Source organism: Zonotrichia albicollis, chromosome 18 (genome assembly GCF_047830755.1).
Source record: "Zonotrichia albicollis isolate bZonAlb1 chromosome 18, bZonAlb1.hap1, whole genome shotgun sequence".
NCBI lineage: Eukaryota > Metazoa > Chordata > Aves > Passeriformes > Passerellidae > Zonotrichia > Zonotrichia albicollis.
Genome location: NC_133836.1, coordinates 9,451,445 through 9,470,925, shown reverse-complemented (window position 1 = coordinate 9,470,925; position 19,481 = coordinate 9,451,445). Strand labels below are relative to the sequence as shown.

General features: G+C 54.1%; 1 protein-coding gene across 2 annotated transcripts; it reads right to left on the bottom strand.

The window, feature by feature from the left end:
* Positions 1-1,061: 1,061 nt before the first annotated feature.
* On the bottom strand, positions 1,062-14,529 carry TBX3 (T-box transcription factor 3). Of its 2 annotated transcripts, XM_074554194.1 has the most exons (8): positions 13,933-14,529; positions 12,884-13,328; positions 10,846-11,113; positions 9,486-9,632; positions 7,308-7,384; positions 5,821-5,978; positions 3,817-4,520; positions 1,062-3,254 (listed from the first exon to the last, which is right to left on the bottom strand). In XM_074554194.1, the coding sequence occupies exons 2-8, from the start codon at positions 13,276-13,278 to the stop codon at positions 2,808-2,810; spliced, it is 2,196 nt and encodes a 731-aa protein (XP_074410295.1). In that variant the 5' UTR covers positions 13,279-13,328; positions 13,933-14,529; the 3' UTR covers positions 1,062-2,807. The 2 variants fall into 2 exon arrangements, with proteins under 2 accessions (XP_074410295.1, XP_074410296.1); XM_074554195.1 differs by lacking the exons at positions 12,884-13,328; positions 13,933-14,529 and adding an exon at positions 11,405-12,850.
* Between the last annotated feature and the right edge of the window lie 4,952 nt (positions 14,530-19,481).

The following is a 19,481-nucleotide window of genomic DNA, read 5'->3' as shown; positions in this document are numbered from 1 at the left end:
AGTTCCATGTTCGTGGGGGAATTTTTAAACTAAAAGATCGAGGGGAAAAAAAAAAAAAAAACAACAAACCAAAACCAAAAAAACACAACTTCACGGGCACTTTTACCCCCTGGATCTCCCTTTATCTCGCCGGCGCAGGAACCGGGGGCCGCGGGCCGAGGGGCAGGCAGAGCATAAAACAGGATACAGGCTGGAAGTACATCCTTATAATATTTATTACTGGCGGACGATGAATCGCTTTTCAATATACGGGCCACTAACTGTTGAAGGGATGGGGGGAAAAAAATCTCATTAACAAGAAATATATATGTTCTGCTAAAGGATGTGCTCATAGACTGGCAGAGGTACAGCAGGGGCTGCCAGCTGTACCTCAGCTCTCCTCTCAGTGACCTCCCAGGCCACTGGTCCAGCCTGGATGTCGGTCCCCGTTCCAGCCGTTTTCCAGCTTAATCTCGATATATCGCGAGCCTAAGGGCAAAAAGGGGCGATTCCAATAAAAGGGGGGAAAATAAATATTAAAAAAACATGTATTTTCAGGTGCTAACTAACTGGGAAAGCAAATCCTCTGCCCGGACGGGAAAGGAAAACGAGCCCAGCAGCAGCATCAACTCCTGAGCACTTTACCTGGAAACTTTGAAGGAGGGCTCTGCATTAAAATTTAACCGATCTATTCTCTAATTCTTCACTTTTGCGTTATTAATTTATGACAGATAAAAGCATAGCTGAGCCTTTCTCATTAACTTTTCAAACGCCACTTAATATTGTTCCATTAAAAGAGGTGACTTTAGTAGCCTCTGGATCGACTTTAAAAGCGAGAGGGATAAAGACGGAAAAGGTACATTAAACAGCTTGCTTAAAACTCGTCCTTCCCCCCCCAACAATTCCAATGACACCATCTCGACTGGTTCGTACTAGCTCCTTGCAGGGGAAATATCTTAATATTGGGAACGGGAAAGGGGGTGGAGGAGAAAGGCAGAAGAGGGATATATATCTTTCAACCCCTCCATCCTCCCAGGCACTTCGGGGAGGGTTGGGGTGAAGGCATTTCACAGTACGCCCAAGACATTTCAATAAAAATTTATTGAAACTTCAGTGACTTTTAAAAGGGGAGAAAAAAATTACAGAAAAAAAAAATAGCAAGAACTTCTCAACATTTATATAACACAAAATATACCTTCATTTTTTTTTTTCTTTGAACCAGCTCTGAGCACCTGACTTTCAACCCAAGAAAATATGCACTCACTCAAACAAAGACAACAATAAGCACAGTAGTGAAACTCAATTGCGGGGTTGTTTTCTGACGCACTGAGGAAACGGGCAAAAATAATAGAAAGTACAGAAAATCTTAGAATCTTCACCTCTTTTTTTTTTTCTCTCAAGCCACTGGAGAAGCCTGTTGTCGTGTATAAACATATATAATTTTGTGGTTGTTGACATTTTGAACACCGAAGAAATCGAGGACTAAAAGCTACCATGGCACACTGCTTTGTCTTTTTCTCTCTTTGAATTTTTTTTAAGGTCTTGGAATAATTTGGTTTCTTTCTGCTTTGCCTTTTGCATTCGGCTCCTGGACCAAAGGACGAGGTTTTCCTGGGCTGAGCTCTGATTTAAAAACTGAGCCCTCACAAATGGGGGAATTTCTCCTCTGGGTCGGGATCTATGTTTAAAGGAATTACCAACTTGAAATGAAAACGACTAAAAATAAAAACAGAAGGAAACAAAAGAAGACCGCTGCAGTCGTATTTACAGAGATATGTACAATGTCAATAAATTAAAGTTTAATTTCGAGTATTCATATTCCACGTATTTACAAGAGTTATCAAATAATTACATAAATACTTTGTTTTAATAATAGTGTCCACTCTTTTCTTCTTCTCAGTATGTTAAACCTTGTTATTGCATATACAATTAAAGAGGGAAAGCTGTGATAAATCTACAGTCGAGCTACAGAGGTTTTTAGATAAAATAAATTCACTTTTCTTTTTTCTTTCCAACTACACGTCTTATTTTTGTTGCTACAAGGGAGGATGTTTAAGGTAGAGGGACAAAGGTCTTATTTTTGTTTTTATTATTATTAATAATAATTCTTTCCCTGGGATTTGAAACGAGCATTAAAAATAAACAACAAAACCCCACTGAAATAAAAAATACCACCACCCCCCCTCAAAAAAAAAAAAAAAGCAGACTACTCTGGAACATGCAAAAAAAAAAAAAGCCACCAACTGGCTCTCAGACATCACAATAATATTTTAAACACACAGCTTCCCTTAATATCGACTAAGAGGGTTGTGGTTAACAACCCGCCCAGGAAACAACTGTTGAAGAACCAATACGTGAGTTACTTACACGCTTTTCTTTAGGAGAGAAAAAAAATCACTTCTCTTACTTAATTTTTATTCATAAGTTTGTTTGATTTTTTTGGTTTATTTTTTCTTTTAGTTTTTTTTTCTCTTTTTTTTTCTTTTTTTTTTCCCCGGTGTGTTTTGGTTTTGGGTTTTATTTTTTTTTTTTTACACTGGTAAAAAAGAAAATTAAAGGAGGATGCCACAAACCCCACCGGTGCCTCGATCCCTGTGAGGAGCCTCCGACCCAGCGCTCCCTCATCCCCGACCCTTTTTTCCCTGCTCCACCAGATAAACGCCGCGGGATTTTATATGTTTAAAAAAATAAAATAGAAGTAGGGAGAAAAAAATAAAACAAAATAAAGAAGGCGTAAAAAACAAACACTCGCGGGGTGGAGGATGTGGTTTCTTTGAAACAAAGTGCACTGCGAGACGGATTTGAAATGAGCTCCCGAGGCCGGGGGGTTACGGGGAGCCGCTGCGGGATCTGTCCTGCTTGGGGTCGAGCCCGCTGACGAGGCGCTGGATGTTCTGCAGTTCGCTGGTGGCCGCCTCCTTGTCCGCGCCCAGCTTGGGGGACAGCGACACGGAGCCGGACGAGAGCGTGGAGGAGCGGCTGGTGAGGTCCGAGGCGGAGTCCAGGGGCACGGAGCCGGGGCTGGCGCTCAGCCCGCCCGCCTTGGGCTCTGCGGCGCCGGCGGCCAGGCCGGGCAGGGCGGTGGTGAGGAGGCTGCTGCCGTCCGACAGCGGCACGGGCAGCGGGTACGGGCTGTAGCGGAGCCGCGGCCGCACGGCGCTCAGGAACGGGTGCCGGTGCACCGAGCTGGAGGCGGCGCTGGAGGCGGCGGCCGCCGCTGCCATGTAGGTGTAGGGGTAGGGGAACAGGCTGCCGAAGGGAGACATGGCCAGGCCCTGCGGGAGGGGAGGAGAGAGAGGAAAGGGTTACCGGTCCGCGCGGCACCAGGTGCTCCCCGCGCACGCAGCTGCCGGAGGGATGAGAGCTCTGCTCCCGCTGTCCGGGCCAGAAACATGGGGGCGATGGGGCACACCCTGCCCGGCCCTGCCTTGCCCTGCACGGCCCCGCTCCCACCGGGGGCCAAATGGCCGTGGGGTGTCTCCCGCACTCTCCCCCGCACCGGGCGATTCTCCTGCTCCCTTTACCCGCCGGTCCAGCCCCCTCCCGCTCCGCAGAGCAGCCCCGGCACAACCCCCCGACAGCGGCTCCGCTCCGCAGGCCGGGACGCGCCCCGGGCTCTGCAGGACAGCGGGGAGGGTGGGAGAGCTCAGGGAGACCGCGCTGGGCCACCCTCCCCGCCCACAGCTTTCCCTCCTCTGACCTGCTGCCCAGCCCTGTGACCGGCCCCCGAGAGGGGGGACACGGACGCGGGGAATTTAAAGGAGGTTCCCGCTGGACCCCCTATCCCCAGGCTCGGAGCCCCCGGCCCGCAGGGGCGGCGCGGGGAGAACGCGGTACCTGTGAAGCCAGGACGTGCTGCTGCAGATGGAAAGGCAAAGCAGCCGCCGATGCTCCCGAGAGTCCCTGGGCCGCCGCCGTGGCCATGACCGTGTTGTCCAGTCCCGAGACCCCGGCGGACGCCCCCGAGACGGTGGCGAGGAGGGGCCCCATGCCCGCGGCCATGCCCGAGAACGCTCCCCCCATGGCGAACTGCCCGGGGTGCAGCAGCAGCGGGTGCCCGTTCCCCAGCGGGTTGAAGAACTGCTGGCCGGCCAGGGCAGGGGGAAAGCCGAGGTTCTGCAAGTGTCCCTGGCTCAGGTGGGCCGTGCTGTCGGTTTGGACCGTCAGGGGGGTGAAGGGCTCTTTCCCCAGCAGTCGGTTCTCATCTACTTTGGGGCCATCCCTGAGGGGGCTTTTCAGTTCCTCGCCGCTCAGGCTTCCCCCCCGGGTGCTGGAAGAGATGGTAGCCGGGCTGTGCCGGGAGTCCGGAGGGGCTTTCTCAGTCCTCTCTCGGCTCCGACTCCCTGCCGAGTCCCCAGGGAAGAAGTGCCCTTTGGAGGGGCTGCCGCCCTTGTCCCGGGGCTCGTCCCCCGCAGTGGCAGCGGAGCTGGCCGGCGCTGGGGTGGCGGCGGTGGTCGTGCTGATTTTGCCCGACTCGTTTCCTTCTAGCAAGGGATCGTCTTTGCTGTCCGCATCGCTGTCTCCCTCGCTGGGGCAGAGATCTGCAAGACAAAGGGGGCCCGGGGCTGGGATCCGGCACTGCACATCCCGAAATCCCCACCGGACTGGGAGAGGGGGCAGAGACGCTTCCTGGCCGGCCAGAGGTTTGTGTGGAAATCCTTCCCTTTCTTTATTATTATATAAATAAATACAGCCCCCGGCTCCCACCGCCCGCCCCGTCCAAGCCAGCCCGAGTTTTACACAACGCAGCAAATTTGGCTGCGAAACAAAGCAGCGGCCCAGAGGAGCGACCCCCCAGCCGGGCGGGCCCGGGGCCAGCAGCTCTGCTCCCCGGAGCTCCCCGGGGCTGCCGCAGCCCCCAAGGACCCCCCTTCCCTCCCCAGCTGCAGGAGATGTACAGGAGAAACAGGACAGCAGCAACTCGGGACAGGGCTGGAGGGCCTTGGGGATGTGTCTCCTATGAAGTTTCCCAAAGTTTTCATCCCTTTCAACGGGTAAACTTTACAAAGGCTCATAGAGACATCCCGCAGCCGTCTTCATCACGGCCTGGGCCCCCCTTCTCCCCAAACACATGCAGGGCTTCGCTGGATTCCTCTGCACTTCATCTCCTAATTTCAGCGCCCCAGGTGCGAAGCTCTGCTTTGCTTTTCGGGTCCCCTCCCAGCTCCCCTCCCCTCAGCTCGGCAGGCCTTGAAAGAAACGAGTAAAGCAACTACAAAAAGGAGGTTGTTTCCTCCTCCCCCTGCCCCCCCGGCCCGGGATGGATTAATACATACAGAGAGCTGCAGACAGCTCCCAACCCCGCACGGAGAAACCCAGGGTGACTTTTCTATAACAAAGTTCGCGACTGTATCCAGGGGAAAGATCCTTCCTCTAGTAACAGACTCAGTGAGGGATATTAATGGAGTGACTCCAGTTTTGAACTTTTGCCCCGTGGTCTGTCTTTGCTCCCTTGACTCGGAGCTGGCTCCTTTCTGAACCATGGAGGGGAGGGATGAATGTGCAGCAAGGGGAGAGGGAGGCCGGGGGGGGGAGAGGGAGAGGAAGAGTGAGGAAGGCAGAGAGAGGAGAGTGAGGGGGAGAAGGGAGGAGAGGGAAAGACAAAAAGAAAGAAGAGTGAGGGAAAGAAGGAAAGAGAGAGCAGAAAAACTAAAGAGAGGAAGAATACAAAGAAGAGAGCAAAGAGGCAAAACATGAGAAAAGAAGGGAAGAGGGAAGGGGGGAAAGAAGGGAGGAAGGAAAACAGGCCAGAGCCAGAGGGCAGTGACACAGGTCAGGATTTGCCACCACAGAGCGGGCACCCAGGCTCTCCCAGAGGAGACCAGGGGCCACAGCTCTCACCTTTGAGGCTGGAGGTGCCCACGGCAGGCACGGCAGGACAGGAGGACTGGGCAAAGCACTTGAAGGCCGTCTGCTCATTGGACGACTCGTCCGAGGTGGGATTCTCCTTCTTCTGCCTCTCATCGTACACGCGCATGGACTGCAGGGTCAGCTGCTTCCTGCGGGCACAGAACCCGCTGGGAGAGGGTCCCCAGTGCCCCCCGGGACCCCCCCAGCTCCCCAGCCCCTCCTGCAGCTCCCATCGGGGCACGGGGGAATCAGAGCCACGGTCCCCTCAGGAGCAGAGCGCGTTTCTGGCAGGCAGCGCTTGGCTGCTAATGAGAGGAGATTTCTTGGAAGCGTGAGCAGCTCCTCAGCGAGGGCTGATATTAAAGACAAGGGGCGGAGGGGAGAGGGAAGCATTCCCTGGAGATTAGCTTTTAAAAGGCAAGGATGTTCCAGAGATATGAGCCATCTTAATGGTTGCTAAGATTGCTAGGAAGTGGTTATTTTGTTAGGCACTTTATGTAATCTTTTCACCAACAATTAACCCGGAGTAAAAAATCTATTTATATTTGGAGAAATTAGAAATCATTTCCGTCCTGTGGCTCCAGCGCTGGCTTTATTTTCACACTGATGGACAAGAGGAGCTGGTGTGTGCATGTTTGTGTGTGTGCTGGGCAGGGAGAGAGGCTTCTTGGTTTACACCACGTTCCCCTCACCTTTTTGTTTTGTTGTTTGTTTGAAAAAAGAGAAACAGATCTATTTATTCATTATCTAACCCCCTCTGCAAATGGCTAAAATATCCTGTCTCCTGTACCACAACAAAACAGATATATCCCCCATTAAAGGAAAAAAAAGTCCCGTTTTTCTCCATGTATTTTCTTCTTATATTAAAAATAAAAGTCTCGAGTCCCATTATAAAGAGTTCTGTCTGTCTACCTGGGGCACAAACACTGTCCTGCTGCTTTTGGAAAAAAATAAAGAATCTTCTATCATTAATTACTTTCATATTCATGAGATACCTCTGTCCAAACAGTTAATTTCTGTGTTTCACCTCTATTTCTGTGTTGCTCTTCCATTTCTGTGTTTATTTCTGTATTTCTCTTCCATTTTACTCTTTTCCAGGCAACCCTCAGAAAAATGCCAGAGGAGATTCAAGCAGTGCTCAGCCCTCACTTGTCCCTCTTCTCCAGTCCCACATCCAAACTACACTGCAATATTCCCTCTCTAATTTGTAAGGGGAAGCTTTTTTCTAGCAATATTTGCTCAATGTACTGCACTCCCTTTGGCCAGCCATCCCCTGTGACGTGAAAACTAAACGTGGAAAGCAGGAAAGAATTCCCATGCAATCCGTTTGACGCTATTAACGCCAAGATCCTTATGGATTTTGGCGGGGGGAAGTGTGGTTTGGAGGCAAGGCAAGGTGATTCTGACCTCTGCTCGTGTTCTGAGCTTAACACATGCAAACCAAACGAGGCGCCTGTAAAGGATCGAGCCAGACTCACCTCTTTTCCCTCCTTCCATTCCCGGTGTCCCGAAAACCTTTGGCAAAGGGGTTGTTGTCAATTTTTAATTGCGTGATCTATAGGATAGAGAGAGAAAAAAAAAATAGCCAGGGGGTTGGGGCAGAATAAGGAGATTTTTGTGTTATAAAACAGCAAACCCCACTCTTCCCAGTTCCCCTAGTGCTGGCAGGAGTAGGACAGGGCAGGGGGCAAAGGTCCCTGGATTTGGGGTGAATCCTTGTGTTTTCCAAGCTGTTTGGAGGCAGCTCACCCCCAATCCCCCGCCGGGCTGGCCGGTGACCTGGGCCGTGGTGGCAATGAAAGAGCCCCGTGTTGCTGCCACCACATCAGAATTAATTGAGCCGTGCAATGAGATCCATGCAAGTTATGCCTGTGCTTAAAACTCTTTAAATACCATAATTAAACCGCAAAGGAATCATACCCACCCCCTCGCTATAATAAAATACTTTATATAATCACATTATGCTCCCTGTGTGTTGGGGCGCCAGGGGTGCCAGGAGCCAGCTCGTATTTTTTGGGGGGTTGTGTGTGTGGAAGTTTTATGGTTTGGGTTTCCTCGGGGTTCAGGAATGGCTGTTGGGAGGGATGGGGGGTGCGGGGCATCCCGCAATGCCTGCGATGCACGGAGCCGAATTCACAGCCCGGCCGGAATGAGAACAGGACGCGAGCAGTGGCAACGGGAACGCCGCCTCCCCGCCGCCCCATTCCCATCTCGGGCCGGGCTGCGAGCACAGCAAGCCCCCAATTCAGGAGCAGAGGATGACCCCGAAAAGGAAACGCCGAGTGCGGGCAGGAGCAGCCCTGGCTCCCGAGTCACCCCCCGCCGCACCGCACACACGGGAGCAGGAGGAGCAGGAAAAGCCCAGTGCTAAAACCAGCGGGACTTTTAATCCAGGTGCTCCCGGTCGTGCCTTCTGCTCCCCCCGCGCAGAGCCGAGGGCTCCCCGCCGCTTCCGCACGCCGCTTCCCAGCCGATTTCATGGCAATCACACAAATATGCTCATTTCTGTCCTTCAACCCAGCCGCCCCCAGCTGATAGAGCGGGCCGGCCAGCCCTGCTGATAAAGTCCCAAAGCAAAGTCTACTCTCTGTACACTCATTTTCTTTCGGTTTCCTTGCAAGTGCCTGGCTGCAGAGAGAGAGGAAAATAGCCCGAGCCCCGAGGGGGAAGCGGTTTTTTGGAGAGAGAGGGCAGAAGCGTGCAGACCTCCCCTTTTCACCCCCGAATTTTTTACGGTGAAGGATGAGAGGGGCAGAGAGGGGCACAGGGGAGCTGCAGCGAGCGGCACTGCGCATCCAGAGCCTCTGCGCTCAACGCAGGCGAACGCAAAGTTGTAATTCACAGACAACAAAAAATATCAAAGCCCCTTTTTTGGCTCCTTCCCTTCCTTCCACTTGACTTAATAATCGTAAATTCGCCGTTTGCCACTCTCCCGAATAATACCACCTTCATCGCGAGCGACAATAAACCAGCAGCAATGGAAAGGCAGCGTTTGCAGCGCTGCAGAACTTTCTCACACGGGCTTTTTCAGCCCTTCCAGCTGAATTCAAGCGAGATACCCCTCTCTGACCAGAGCATATTTCTGCACCACAAAAAATAATAAAACACTGCAGGATGCAAAAAAAAATATCATAATATAATAATAATAGGAACCAGACGTACGCTCCAGCCTTATTGCCAATTGCTGTTAAAGGAGCTAAAACAGCACAAAGGCCAGGAAGAATTACAAAATCTCAGCCCCGCTGCTCTCCCCAGTCTGTCTTTCGACACACGGAGCCGAGTCTTTTTTATTACTATTTTTTTACCCTGATGCATCTTAGATTAAATCCACACTAAGAGCAGCAAACCCCCCCCCATCCCTTTCCTTATACTGGGGAGGGAAAAAAAGGTAGAAAACCCCTAAACATTCTCCCCCTCACCCCAAGTCCTCCCTCCTTTTAATTGCCTTCCCCGAGGTCGGTATTAGGAGAGCGCTGGACCCCCTCCCCCAGCGCCTTCCCCGAAGTTGGATGAAGGAGGTTTTGGGGGAAAAGATGAAGGGGGAGAGAGAGAGAGAAGAGCGGGATGGGCTTCGTGAGTTTTAAGGGAACAATGCAGAGTAAAAGTTCTCTTAAAAGCCAAAACACGTAAAACAAATCCTCTCTTAATCTCCTTACCTTATCATTCTGGTATGCGGTCACTGCGATGAATTCAGTCTCCGGGAAAACGTAGGTCCTGAACGTGCTGTAGGGAAGCTTGAGGATATCGTTGGCTCGGACGATGTGGAACCGGGGCTGGTACTTGTGCATGGAGTTTAAAATGGTCTGGGGGGGGCAGCGGCCGGCAGCAGAGAGGGCAGGAGGGGGGAAAGAAGACGGTCAGCAGGAGCAGCATTTCCCCCGGCCATCGGCACTTTCTCCTCCTAATTTCCCTCTCCTTCCTCCCCTCACTCCTCCTCCCCGCCAAGCACACTCCAAACACACGCACACGCCTCGCAGCATCCAACTAAAAGTACTGACAGCTCCAGCTCGGGGTAAGGCTCTCGCTGGACCTCTCGAAGGAGAGGAGCGAGGGGGGAATCCCCTCGAAGCTCTGCTGGGAGAGGGGGACAAGCTGTTTGGGCTCGGGCAGCAACGTCCTTTGATTTCAAAGTGTAAAAAAATAAAATAAAATCAAGTAAAGCAGAAGCAGCAGCTACAGTTGCAACACCACCACGAGAGCCTCGGCTCGGTCTAATTGCGTGCCCCAATTCACTTAAGGCCTTCTGCGAACGGCAAAAATGTATCATCTAATCAAATCACGGCAGCAAATGCAATCTTCGGCACATTAGAGATCCCTTGGCCGCGGCCACCAGCAGCAAGCCCCGGCTCCGAGGCCGAGGCTTTCCCAGGAATAGAAAGAAATGGCCAGGACCGACAGAGCACTTATCAGCAGGTTTGTTTGATTTCACTCTCAGGGTAAGTTTTTATCTCTGCACACCCGGTAAATGTAAAGGAGTGGATAGACATGAATGGGCAACTTGACCTCTGCTTTTGGTCCCTGTTTATTTTCACTCCGGCTTGCTTTACATTATCCAGATTAATATAGATTTAAACGTTTGCGTACTTAGGCCTTTAAGCCCTTTATACACATATGCATATCGTTTTCCTACGCTTAGAAAGTGTGATCGACTTTATTAAAAATATATATAGATATATAAAGTCACCGCAGCTCTGAGAAATATCGAGTTGCGCTGCGCTGGAAATGTATCCCTAAAGTTAACGCTGCATGGCACGGGGAGGTTACAGAGTAAACTCCGGGCTTTAATCCTGACCCCAGCAGGAGGAAAATTCAAGGACTGTTAGGTGCCCGTCCCCGGGTGCGTGGGGAGGTGTTTCTGCCCCGTTTTCCCCTCATTTCGGCGCCTGCCGGAGCTGCCAGCGGGACCTGCCCGGCCGAGCAGGCGCCGAGATCCGGGCACACCCCCGGGACCCCCCGGTCGGGCCGGGGGCGAGGGAGGGGAAAAGGGGGGCAAAGGAAGGTGTAAAAGGCACTCACAAATCCGTGCTTGTCAGAGATGTTGTTAGTGAGCTTCAGCTTGTGAAAGGTGACGACTTTGGACATCCATTGTTCGCCGGTGGCCGGGCTGTCCGGGTGGATGTACATTCTCTTTGGCATTTCAGGGTCAGCCTTGCCGGCTACCATCCACCGGGAATTATGGAATTTGTACCTACAATCATCAGCCGCCACAATATCCATCAATAAAATGTACTTGGCCTTTTTATCCAGTCCAGTGCATCTCACTTTAAATGGAGGAAACATTCTCCTATGGGCAGAGGGGGGAGGGAGGAAGTGGGGGGAAGAAAAGACAAGAGAAAAATAAAATGAAATTAATTACAACGTTTAAATAAGCTTCTGAATTTTGGTAGCGTGTCTACAAAGCAACTTTTTCGGCTCTCAAAAACAACAGAGTAAGTCTGTGTCCAGCAAAAAGGTTTCCTCTCCTCCCCCCCCACCGCCCCCAGCGAAAAGGTTTCTCAAATGCTTAAAAGTTGCAGGAGAAAATGGTCCCTGGATGGGAAAGGTACGCATTCCCTGGAAATCAGCAGGCGCCTACCTCTCTCTGCCATTCCTAAACAGCAAAGGCCCATTTGGGGCTCTCTGATCTCTCATTAGTTTCCTTTTTGCCTGCTAAACAAAGAAATGGGAGCTGATCGCACCCCGATAAAATAAATCGTCTGAACTGTTACAACCCGGGCTCCCGATAAAGTGCCGAGTTTTACACTTCGCAGACGAGAATAAAAACCCCCAGCGAGGGCAGCGTGGCTGCCGGGGCTGTCCGGGGATCCCCCCCTGTGCCCAGGGTTCCCTGCGATCCCCGCTCCCAGCTCCGGCTCCAAACTGCAACAGGATACCACAAATTTGCTGTTTATTATATCGAGTGGTTGGCATTCAGCAAATCTCAACTTAAAAGGAAACACATGACTTTGCAACATGTAAGAGCTCTTAATACTGGCCGAGGCTTTCACGCAAAAACTTTTGACCACGATTAACAGCAAAAACTTCGGGAAAGCAGTAAAACGGGCGAGATTTTTTTTTCTCCTTGCTGCTTTTAGGGCTTCTATTTATTTTTTTTCCTCCTGAGCCTGTAGCCTGCAACTAGTGCTTTGCAAATAGGCGAAGCTCCAGTAAGGCAGCTGAAGGCCATCTAAGAAGACTTTTCAGGAGTGGCTTCCTCGAGTAATTCTCCTGGCAAATCAGATGTGGGGAGTTTGGGAGGTTTCTCAGAGAGCCCCTTAAACACCCGGGTGCAAAGGAGGTTTGCACCCTACGTATCATCACAGCGATAGGGAGAGTTGTAAAAGAGTCCAGATGTCAATGAGTAGCGAATATAGAGAGAGATTTCAGACGGGTAAACCTATAAAAAGCAGAAATGCCGAGCGTGGACGCGCCGTGTGTGTTCATTCATTCCCACGTGAAGGTTACATAAATATAGGGATAGGCAGCGCGGAGCTGCAAACCCTTCCCTGCCACTCCTGCAGCGGCTGCAGGACGGCCGGGGAGTTTTGTCAGCTTTTCTGTCCATTTCCAGACATAATCAGGCAGCACAAACCCAGCCGAGATCCCAGCACAGAGATGGGCACAGCCTGACACACCGAGCCTATCTGCCCTCCTGCCCCAGCAGCAGCCAGACGCCTCTCCATAGGATTTTTCCTTCATTCCCCTTTCTTAAGGAAGAAAAACTGCGTGTAGCGAGGCTGAAAACCAGGCCATCCCCTTTGCCAACCCCAAATTATTTTCTTCCTGCTCCCAGTCTTCTCCAGCAAGCATTAAGCCACTGAACCATGAAGGGACCCCCTCACCCCCTGCACACGCTCATGCTGAGCAGGGCCGGGTCGCGCTTGGGCTGTTCCCGGCAGCCTGGTGCCCCAGACGGGCTCAGATCTTCAGCTGCCTAAAGCTTTCCAGAACTGCAGGTGAAAGGAGATTTACCGAGGAAACCGCCCGAGAGAGAGCCCTGCCCTGCTGGGGTGCAGAGACTGAGGGCTGGGGGATAGAGGGGGGGAAAAGGCACGAACCCCCGAGCCAGACCTACCTTCCCGATTTGGTAATCACCATCTCTGTGCCTCTTTTATGGAATTGCTCCCAAAGCTCTTTAGCTTCCAGATGCACTTTCGGATCGTCTTCTACCTCTTCTTCTGGCTCCAGAGTTTTTAAAGGCCTCAGATGGGCTGCTGCCTGGTGACCCAGGGAAGAAAAGGGAATACCAGTCTCTGCAGCCCCCACTAACTGATCCATGATGGGTTTAGCCAGAGCCCCGGGAAGGGACAGGGCGGCTGCCCCGTTGGGGGGCAAAGCCAGAGCCGGGAAAAAGGGAGGCTGATGTCCCAGCACGGCGCTCATGGCAAAGTCCGGTGCCCGGTGCGGTAAAAAGGGATGATAAGCCATGCTTGTCCCAGGGATTACTGGATCTCTCATCGGTAAATTCATCCACTCCACTCCTCGGTCTTCCTACTGCTGGAGTAGTCCCGGAGTGGTTTCTAACAGCACATCACGAAGAAGAAAAATTAAGATAATAACAATAACAGCAATAAAGCACCAAAAAAAAAAAAAAAAAAAGGTTGGGGTAACAAGCTCTAAACAGCACAGTACATGAGGGAGAGGCAGAACTTCTACAGCCTACAACTTCCCGAGCCGGGGCACATCCCCAGCCCTCGGGACAGCGGATTAACAGGATTGTTCATTATTAGTCTTGCTTTTTCTCGTGTTCGGTCTCAGAGGCTTTGTTTTGCTTTTTAGTTGTTTGCGTTTTTTTTCCTGAGTGGAAGTTCTTGTGCTGGAAAAGAAACGCCGAAGAAGGGAAGAAAAAAAATCCACCGGGTTCGCTGTCTGCTCCTGTTGCCGCAGAAGAGCTGGACAAGCAGAAATCCTTTTTTTTCCTTCTTCTTCTTCTTTTTTTCTCTTAGTCCCAATCCCTCTTCTCTTCTTCCGTGGCGGAGGGTGACGGCTCGAAGCTGGGTTTTCTTTTAGGGTGGCTGGCTCTCTTCCCCCTCCCCCCCACCCCTCCACCTTTCCTCCGTACGGTCAGGCTGCAGAGCAGAGGCTGGGGAAGGAGGGAAAGCAGAAAGAAGCAAACAAACCCACCCCCCTTCGCCGGCCGAGGAAGGCTCCTGAGCAACCTTCAGCAGCAAAAACTTGTAGGGAAATCTCGTTTCCGCCTCGCCTTCCTCGCTCCCCAAGCAGGAGCTGGTCAGGGTGTCCTGATTTCCATCAGGATCTCTTCTTTCTTTCACCCTCCTCCTTTTTTCTTTTTTTTTTAAATTTATTTTTCCCCCTCTCTTTCTCTTTCGCTGTGCCTTAAAAAAAATCTGCCAGAATTATACTGTTGTCTCCGTGAGAGAGAGAGAAAGTGAGAGGGAAAGAGAAAGGAAGAGAAAAAAGGGGGAGGGAGAAAGAGAGGAAAAGAGAAAGAGAGAGAAGAGAGAGGGAGAAGGAGCCTCTCGGCTCTGAGAATTCCCTGTGAGTCTGTGCTCTGCGTGCACCCGATCGTAGGGATGTGTTGTGGGTTACAGGGGAGCTGGAGCCGCCTTGATTGGCTCTTTGACGCTTTCGGACCAATTGTGAGGCTCCATAGGCGGGGTTCTGACAGCTCGGGTGGAGGGGGACAGCGCCGAGTTATAAAAAGAAGGTGTCGGAAACTGTAACGCTGCAGCAAAGCATCACTAGTACTTCGGGCCGTGTGAATATGTCAACATGATCAGAGGGGAGGGAGCAGGGAGGGAGGAGGGAAGGGGCCGGCAGCGCCCGCCTCTCGGGGGGTGCTGGGGGCCGCCTCGGCCCCGGCCCCGGCCTCCCGCCGCCCCGGCAGCCCCGGCGCTGCCCGGCCGCCCTGCCCCGGTAGGAGCTCCCGAGCGCCGGCAGCGGGGGGGGCTCGCTGGGGGGGTCCGGAGCTGCGTCCCCCCTTCCCGGTACCGCGGCCGGGTCCCCCCGTGTCCCTCCCGGCCCGGAGCCACCTCGGGAGGCCGCCGCTCCTCACTGCCATCCCCGCCTCTCCCGGTGTCACCCCCGGCCGCTGCCCCCGCGCCGTTTGTCCCCTCCCCGGCAAAGTTGCTTTCTTTAAACAACACCTCCGGCCCCTGAGCCGGGCGCTTTCCTTCCACCCAGAATCTGGGGTGAGCTCCGGGGCTCGGGGGCGGTTGTGCGGCTCTTCCCCCGGTCGGAGCTCGGCTCCAGCGGCCGCGGCCGCCGCTGTTATTGTTGTGGTGGGCGGCTGGAGGCTGCGGCGGGCGGGCGGCGGCCGCCACCGGCTCAGCTCCGGCCCCGGCGGCCGCCGATCGAGGCGGGTGCGCGCAGGGAAGCGGCAGGGCGCTGGAAAATGGGATTTCAATGTATTTATTATTCCCTTTCTTTCTTTCTTTGGCGTTGCCGATGAAGGCCACTCGGCTGGCACCGGCGCCGACAGGGTTACGCTCCCACACCCCTCCTCTTCCACGAGGTGCGCGGGGAGGAGACGGGAAGTGCGGCTTTCCCTGCGCCCGGGCCGGGCAGCGCCGGGCGGGGGGGGCCAGCTCCGGGTTCACCCGGGCTCGCATGGAGCCGGCCGCCCCCCGGGGAAGGCATCACGCGTGGGTCTGATCCCACCCCACGGAGTGGGAAGAGCCGGGCAGGATCCTCCTGGGAAGTTTCTGGGGAGATATATTCCTTTTGGGGGGGGCTGGGTGCTGCTGGGTGTGGGTGTGTGACAGTGCAGGGCAGCAAGAGGGGGCTTGGGACCGTGCGTGTCGTGGGCATGCAGGGCACGGAGCGCCCACGCGTGTCAGGCAGGGTATCCCAGCGCTGGGAGGAATCACTAGGCTGCCCTAGGGAGGGAGGGGGAATCTCCTGACGCCCCCCACCCTGCTTTAAACAGGGGGGGATAATCCTCCGGGAGCGGAGCGGGGGAGCGCGGGGGCTCGGCGCTGGCTGCGCGCAGATGGGAGCGGAACCTCTAAAGTGATTAGCTCTTCTAACATTGCATTTTTGACGCACATGGTTAAGAGCGCTTGGCGCCAGCTTGGTGAAGTCCCTGTAGTAACCAGCGTCTAGGATCGCTTTGCATTCACCAAAATATCTCCCCTTTAGTCGGGGGTGGGGGTGAAAAGAGGAGGAGGGAGGAAAGGAAGCGGGAGTAATGCGTTCAAAGAGGATGAGGGGGGGAAGTCTGATGTGTTTCACGAAGCCAGGAGCCTGGTTACCCGCGCAGCGCTCGGCTGCGCTGTGCGGCTGCTTGTCGACCAGGAGAGCGAGTCTTTCCAACCTCTGCTCGGAACCGGTTCTCGGGTCCTGCCGCGGTGGGAACCCCCAAAGCCTCTGCCTTTCCTTTATCAGCGTCCACAGCAAACGCCCGGCGGCCTCAAGAAGTTTGCTGCAATTTACCCCACCCGGGCCGCCGCTGTCTCACGGCGGCCCGGATGGTGCCCGCGGGACAAGCGCTGCCGCCCCCGGCCCCGGCGCGCCCCGGGCCCCGCGCCCGCCCCGCCGGAGCGCGCCCTCGGCCCCGCGGCACAAACCGGAGCCGCTGCCGCCCTCCGCGCCCGCCCCGCACCTTGCGCCGCGCTCCGCACCCACCCGCGCAGGAAAATAAAATGTTTGCCGCTTATGATTTCCAATTGCAGCGTCTGGCCTAATGGCGTGCAAACTTCCGCCAGTTCCGAGTGACCTCCCCGACGAAGCCCCCCGGAGACTCGTATTATGAAGGGAGGCTGCACTAATCTAAGATCAAAAGCGGGAAGGTGCGAACAGTCTTTGTCTCCCTTCGGCCGCCTCATTCCCCCTTCTGTGTGTGATAAATCTACCCTGGCGCCGACTGCGCGCTGGATGATTAATTTGCAAGCAAACAAAAGGGACCTGATGGCCAGCCATCTTAGTTAAATATTGGCCAGTGCTTCCAGCTACTTGTTAGCCTCCTCTTTGCCTGAAATAAATAGGCGAGCCGCAGGAGTAAATAAATAAGGAGAGACCCATAGAAATGAATGACAAAGCGAAGGGATGGTACGGGAGTCAGGGGAAAAAAAAAAAAAAAAAAAAAAAAAGAAAAAGAGATCAGGGTGGCTGACGGCGAAGCGAGAGCGGGTGGAGGTGGGAATGGGGCTGGTGGCGGGGGGAGCCAGGGTGATAGCAGGCTGAGATAGCCGGCTGCCCCCGCGCCTCCCGGCCTGTCTGCAGCCTGGGCTTGCACCAAGGCCGACACTATCTTGGCTCTTCAAAGAGGCATGAAAGGTCTCTGCTGTCTCCTCGGAGAGCGGCCAGGCCGGGGCTCTCTAATCTCGGAGCATGAGAGCTAAAGGCCAGGGTGGGGGGAGCGGCTCCCACCCTCCCCAGCTCTTCTTCACTGCATCGCCAGCACCTCCATGGGTTTTCCCCGGCTGAATCCAGACCCCGGGTCTGTGGTGGCTGAGCGGCTGGGAGAGCTCCGCTTCCTCGGATTTCACCCTCCTAAGCAACTTTTAGCGTTTGCACGAGAGCTCGGCGCTGCAGCGAGCATTCGCCGTGCGTATGTGTTGGAGGTGTGGGAGGAGAGAGGCTTTGGCTCTCTCTCGGTGGCCTGAAGAGCCAGCTGGAGGAAGGAGGCAAGAGGAAAATAAAGGCAGCCCAGCTTTCGGGCCCACACGTCCTCTCCCAGGCCTGCGGGAGCAGCTCCAAGGCGTGTGTGCGTGCGTGGAGGGGCTCCGAGTGCTCCGCGGCCTCTGCCGGGATGCTGTGGGTGTGTGGCACCGGGAGGGATTCGTGCCCTGGGGCACACCGCCAATCCCCGCTCCGACAGCAGCCCCTCAGGTGTCCCCGACACCCCCTCCATGTGCTGGGTGCTCTGCAGGAAAGAACAAGCCTCGGTGCGTGGTGAGCAGGGCCAACGTGCACAGCCTGAGTGGGGTTTTGCATCCTATCTATGCATTTCCTTATCACGCTGCTGTTCCAAGCATCCCCAGGGGCCCAGACCCATCGTGCCTGCCAGCAGCTCTGCATCCTGCAGGATTTATCCCTCTCCTCCCTCCCTTTCCCACGGCTATGCAACCTCTGCTCCGTCTCCAGCCCTTCGGGAGGCAACACCCCGGCGTGGCCACGCTGTGTTTATCCCAAATAAAACGCAGCAGCGGGCTGGTTTACTTTGGCAGGTTTGCAGTAAATACTGGCTGGAGCACGGGGGGCATCTGGGGAGTGGTGATTACATGCTGATTGCGAGGGAAAGTGTGCCCAGCCCGGGGCAGGCCCTTCCCCAGCCCCACAAAAGGTGTCAGGAGATGGGGCCGTGCTGACACAGATCCATCCCCGAGTGGCACTGCAGGCCACAAGCGTAATGGAGCAGCTCCCTCAGGGAGCTCATCTATACACTTGGATTATACAAACTGCTATGGGGAGAGTGGGGAATCACTGCAGCAGTTCTTTGCCTTGCCCTTTGGCAGAACACTTCCTCCAATTGCAAATTGGATTTCATGGAAAGCCTGGCCCAAAAACTTAAAAAAATAACCTGCCGGAGTCTAAAAAAGCGTTGTGAGGCATTAAAAATACCAAAAATTAAATTCCCCACGTCTTTCTCTGAGCAGGCTCAGCCCCATCGTGTCCCACTGCAATCAAAGGGGCCATTCCCCTCTCTCTGAACAGAAGATTCCCCACCAGGGGGATCAGGACCCCTTCCCAACACAGCTGAGGTGAGGGTTTGCAGAGCTGGGGGAAAACCAGAGGCAGCACTGCTTGTTGTAATACTGGGGGGAAAAGAGAAGGGAGAGCACCACTCGGAGAGGTTTCTCCTCCAGCACCTCTCACTGGTGCAGGAGCAATCCTCAGGGGAAGGCTGCTCGTGGCCCAGCCTGGTGGCAGCAGTGCAGCACTGAGTGTGGCAGGGTCAGGCAGTGCTGTCCCCCAGCACAGGTCACCACACTGAGCACATCGAGCAGCCCTGCACAGCCCCCAACTCCCCTCGCTCCTCCTGGGCACCCAGAGCCTGCTCGGGATCCTGCCAGCTGCTGGCTCTGCTGGAAGCCCAGAACATCAGGGCTCCAGGTGCTCACATCACCAGCCCTGCCCCAGTTCCTCCTCTCCCCACAAGATCTGTGCTCATCTCGTCTCCATCTCAGCTGCCCTGACATTCTCCAGTTGCCTCCACTTTGTCCTGGACTGGAAAAGAAAATAAAGGAGCACCCAGAGCTGCCTGCTGCAGCTCTCCCCTCTGCCTCGGGCCAGGCCCAGCCTCACCGACCAAGACATGTCAGGGCACAGCAAGGTTTGGGGCTGGACCTCTTCCCTCCCAAGCTCACATCCCTTTTTACCTTTTCTGAGCCCTTTTTGCACCACTCAGCTTCTGCTTGCCGCAAACCAACACCTCCTGCACTCACAGATCTGGCGACCCTTTCCACTCCCTGGTCTTATTCTTCTCACCAATGTGCTGCTGGCAGAAACAAAATGAACACCCCCTTGCCCTCTCTACACCCATCCTCCTGCTTCCACCAGCGTTGGCCGAGCAGAAATTGTAAATAGAGTTCACTATTTGGATAAGGCTTTTTTTTTTTTTTTTTTTAATACCCAAGCCATACATGCAGTTTGCCGCTCAGGAAGTCGCGCTAATTGTCCTTTCCTATAGTCAAACAGATCTATCTTTTCAATGCTGTCTTTGTGTCTCTGCGTGCGAGGCAGAAAGAGGGAACGAGTGGATACGTTTA

What these genes read in the sequence shown, in the direction of transcription:
- TBX3 (XM_074554194.1), bottom strand. Translation starts at nt 13,278, where the DNA reads ATGAATTTACCGATGAGAGATCCAGTAATCCCTGGGACAAGCATGGCT. An exon ending in GTGATTACCAAATCGGGAAG is followed by an intron (nt 11,114 to 12,883) that starts GTAGGTCTGGCT and finishes CTCTGCCCATAG; the next exon opens with GAGAATGTTTCCTCCATTTA. An exon ending in AATGGAAGGAGGGAAAAGAG is followed by an intron (nt 5,979 to 7,307) that starts GTGAGTCTGGCT and finishes CTGTGCCCGCAG; the next exon opens with GAAGCAGCTGACCCTGCAGT.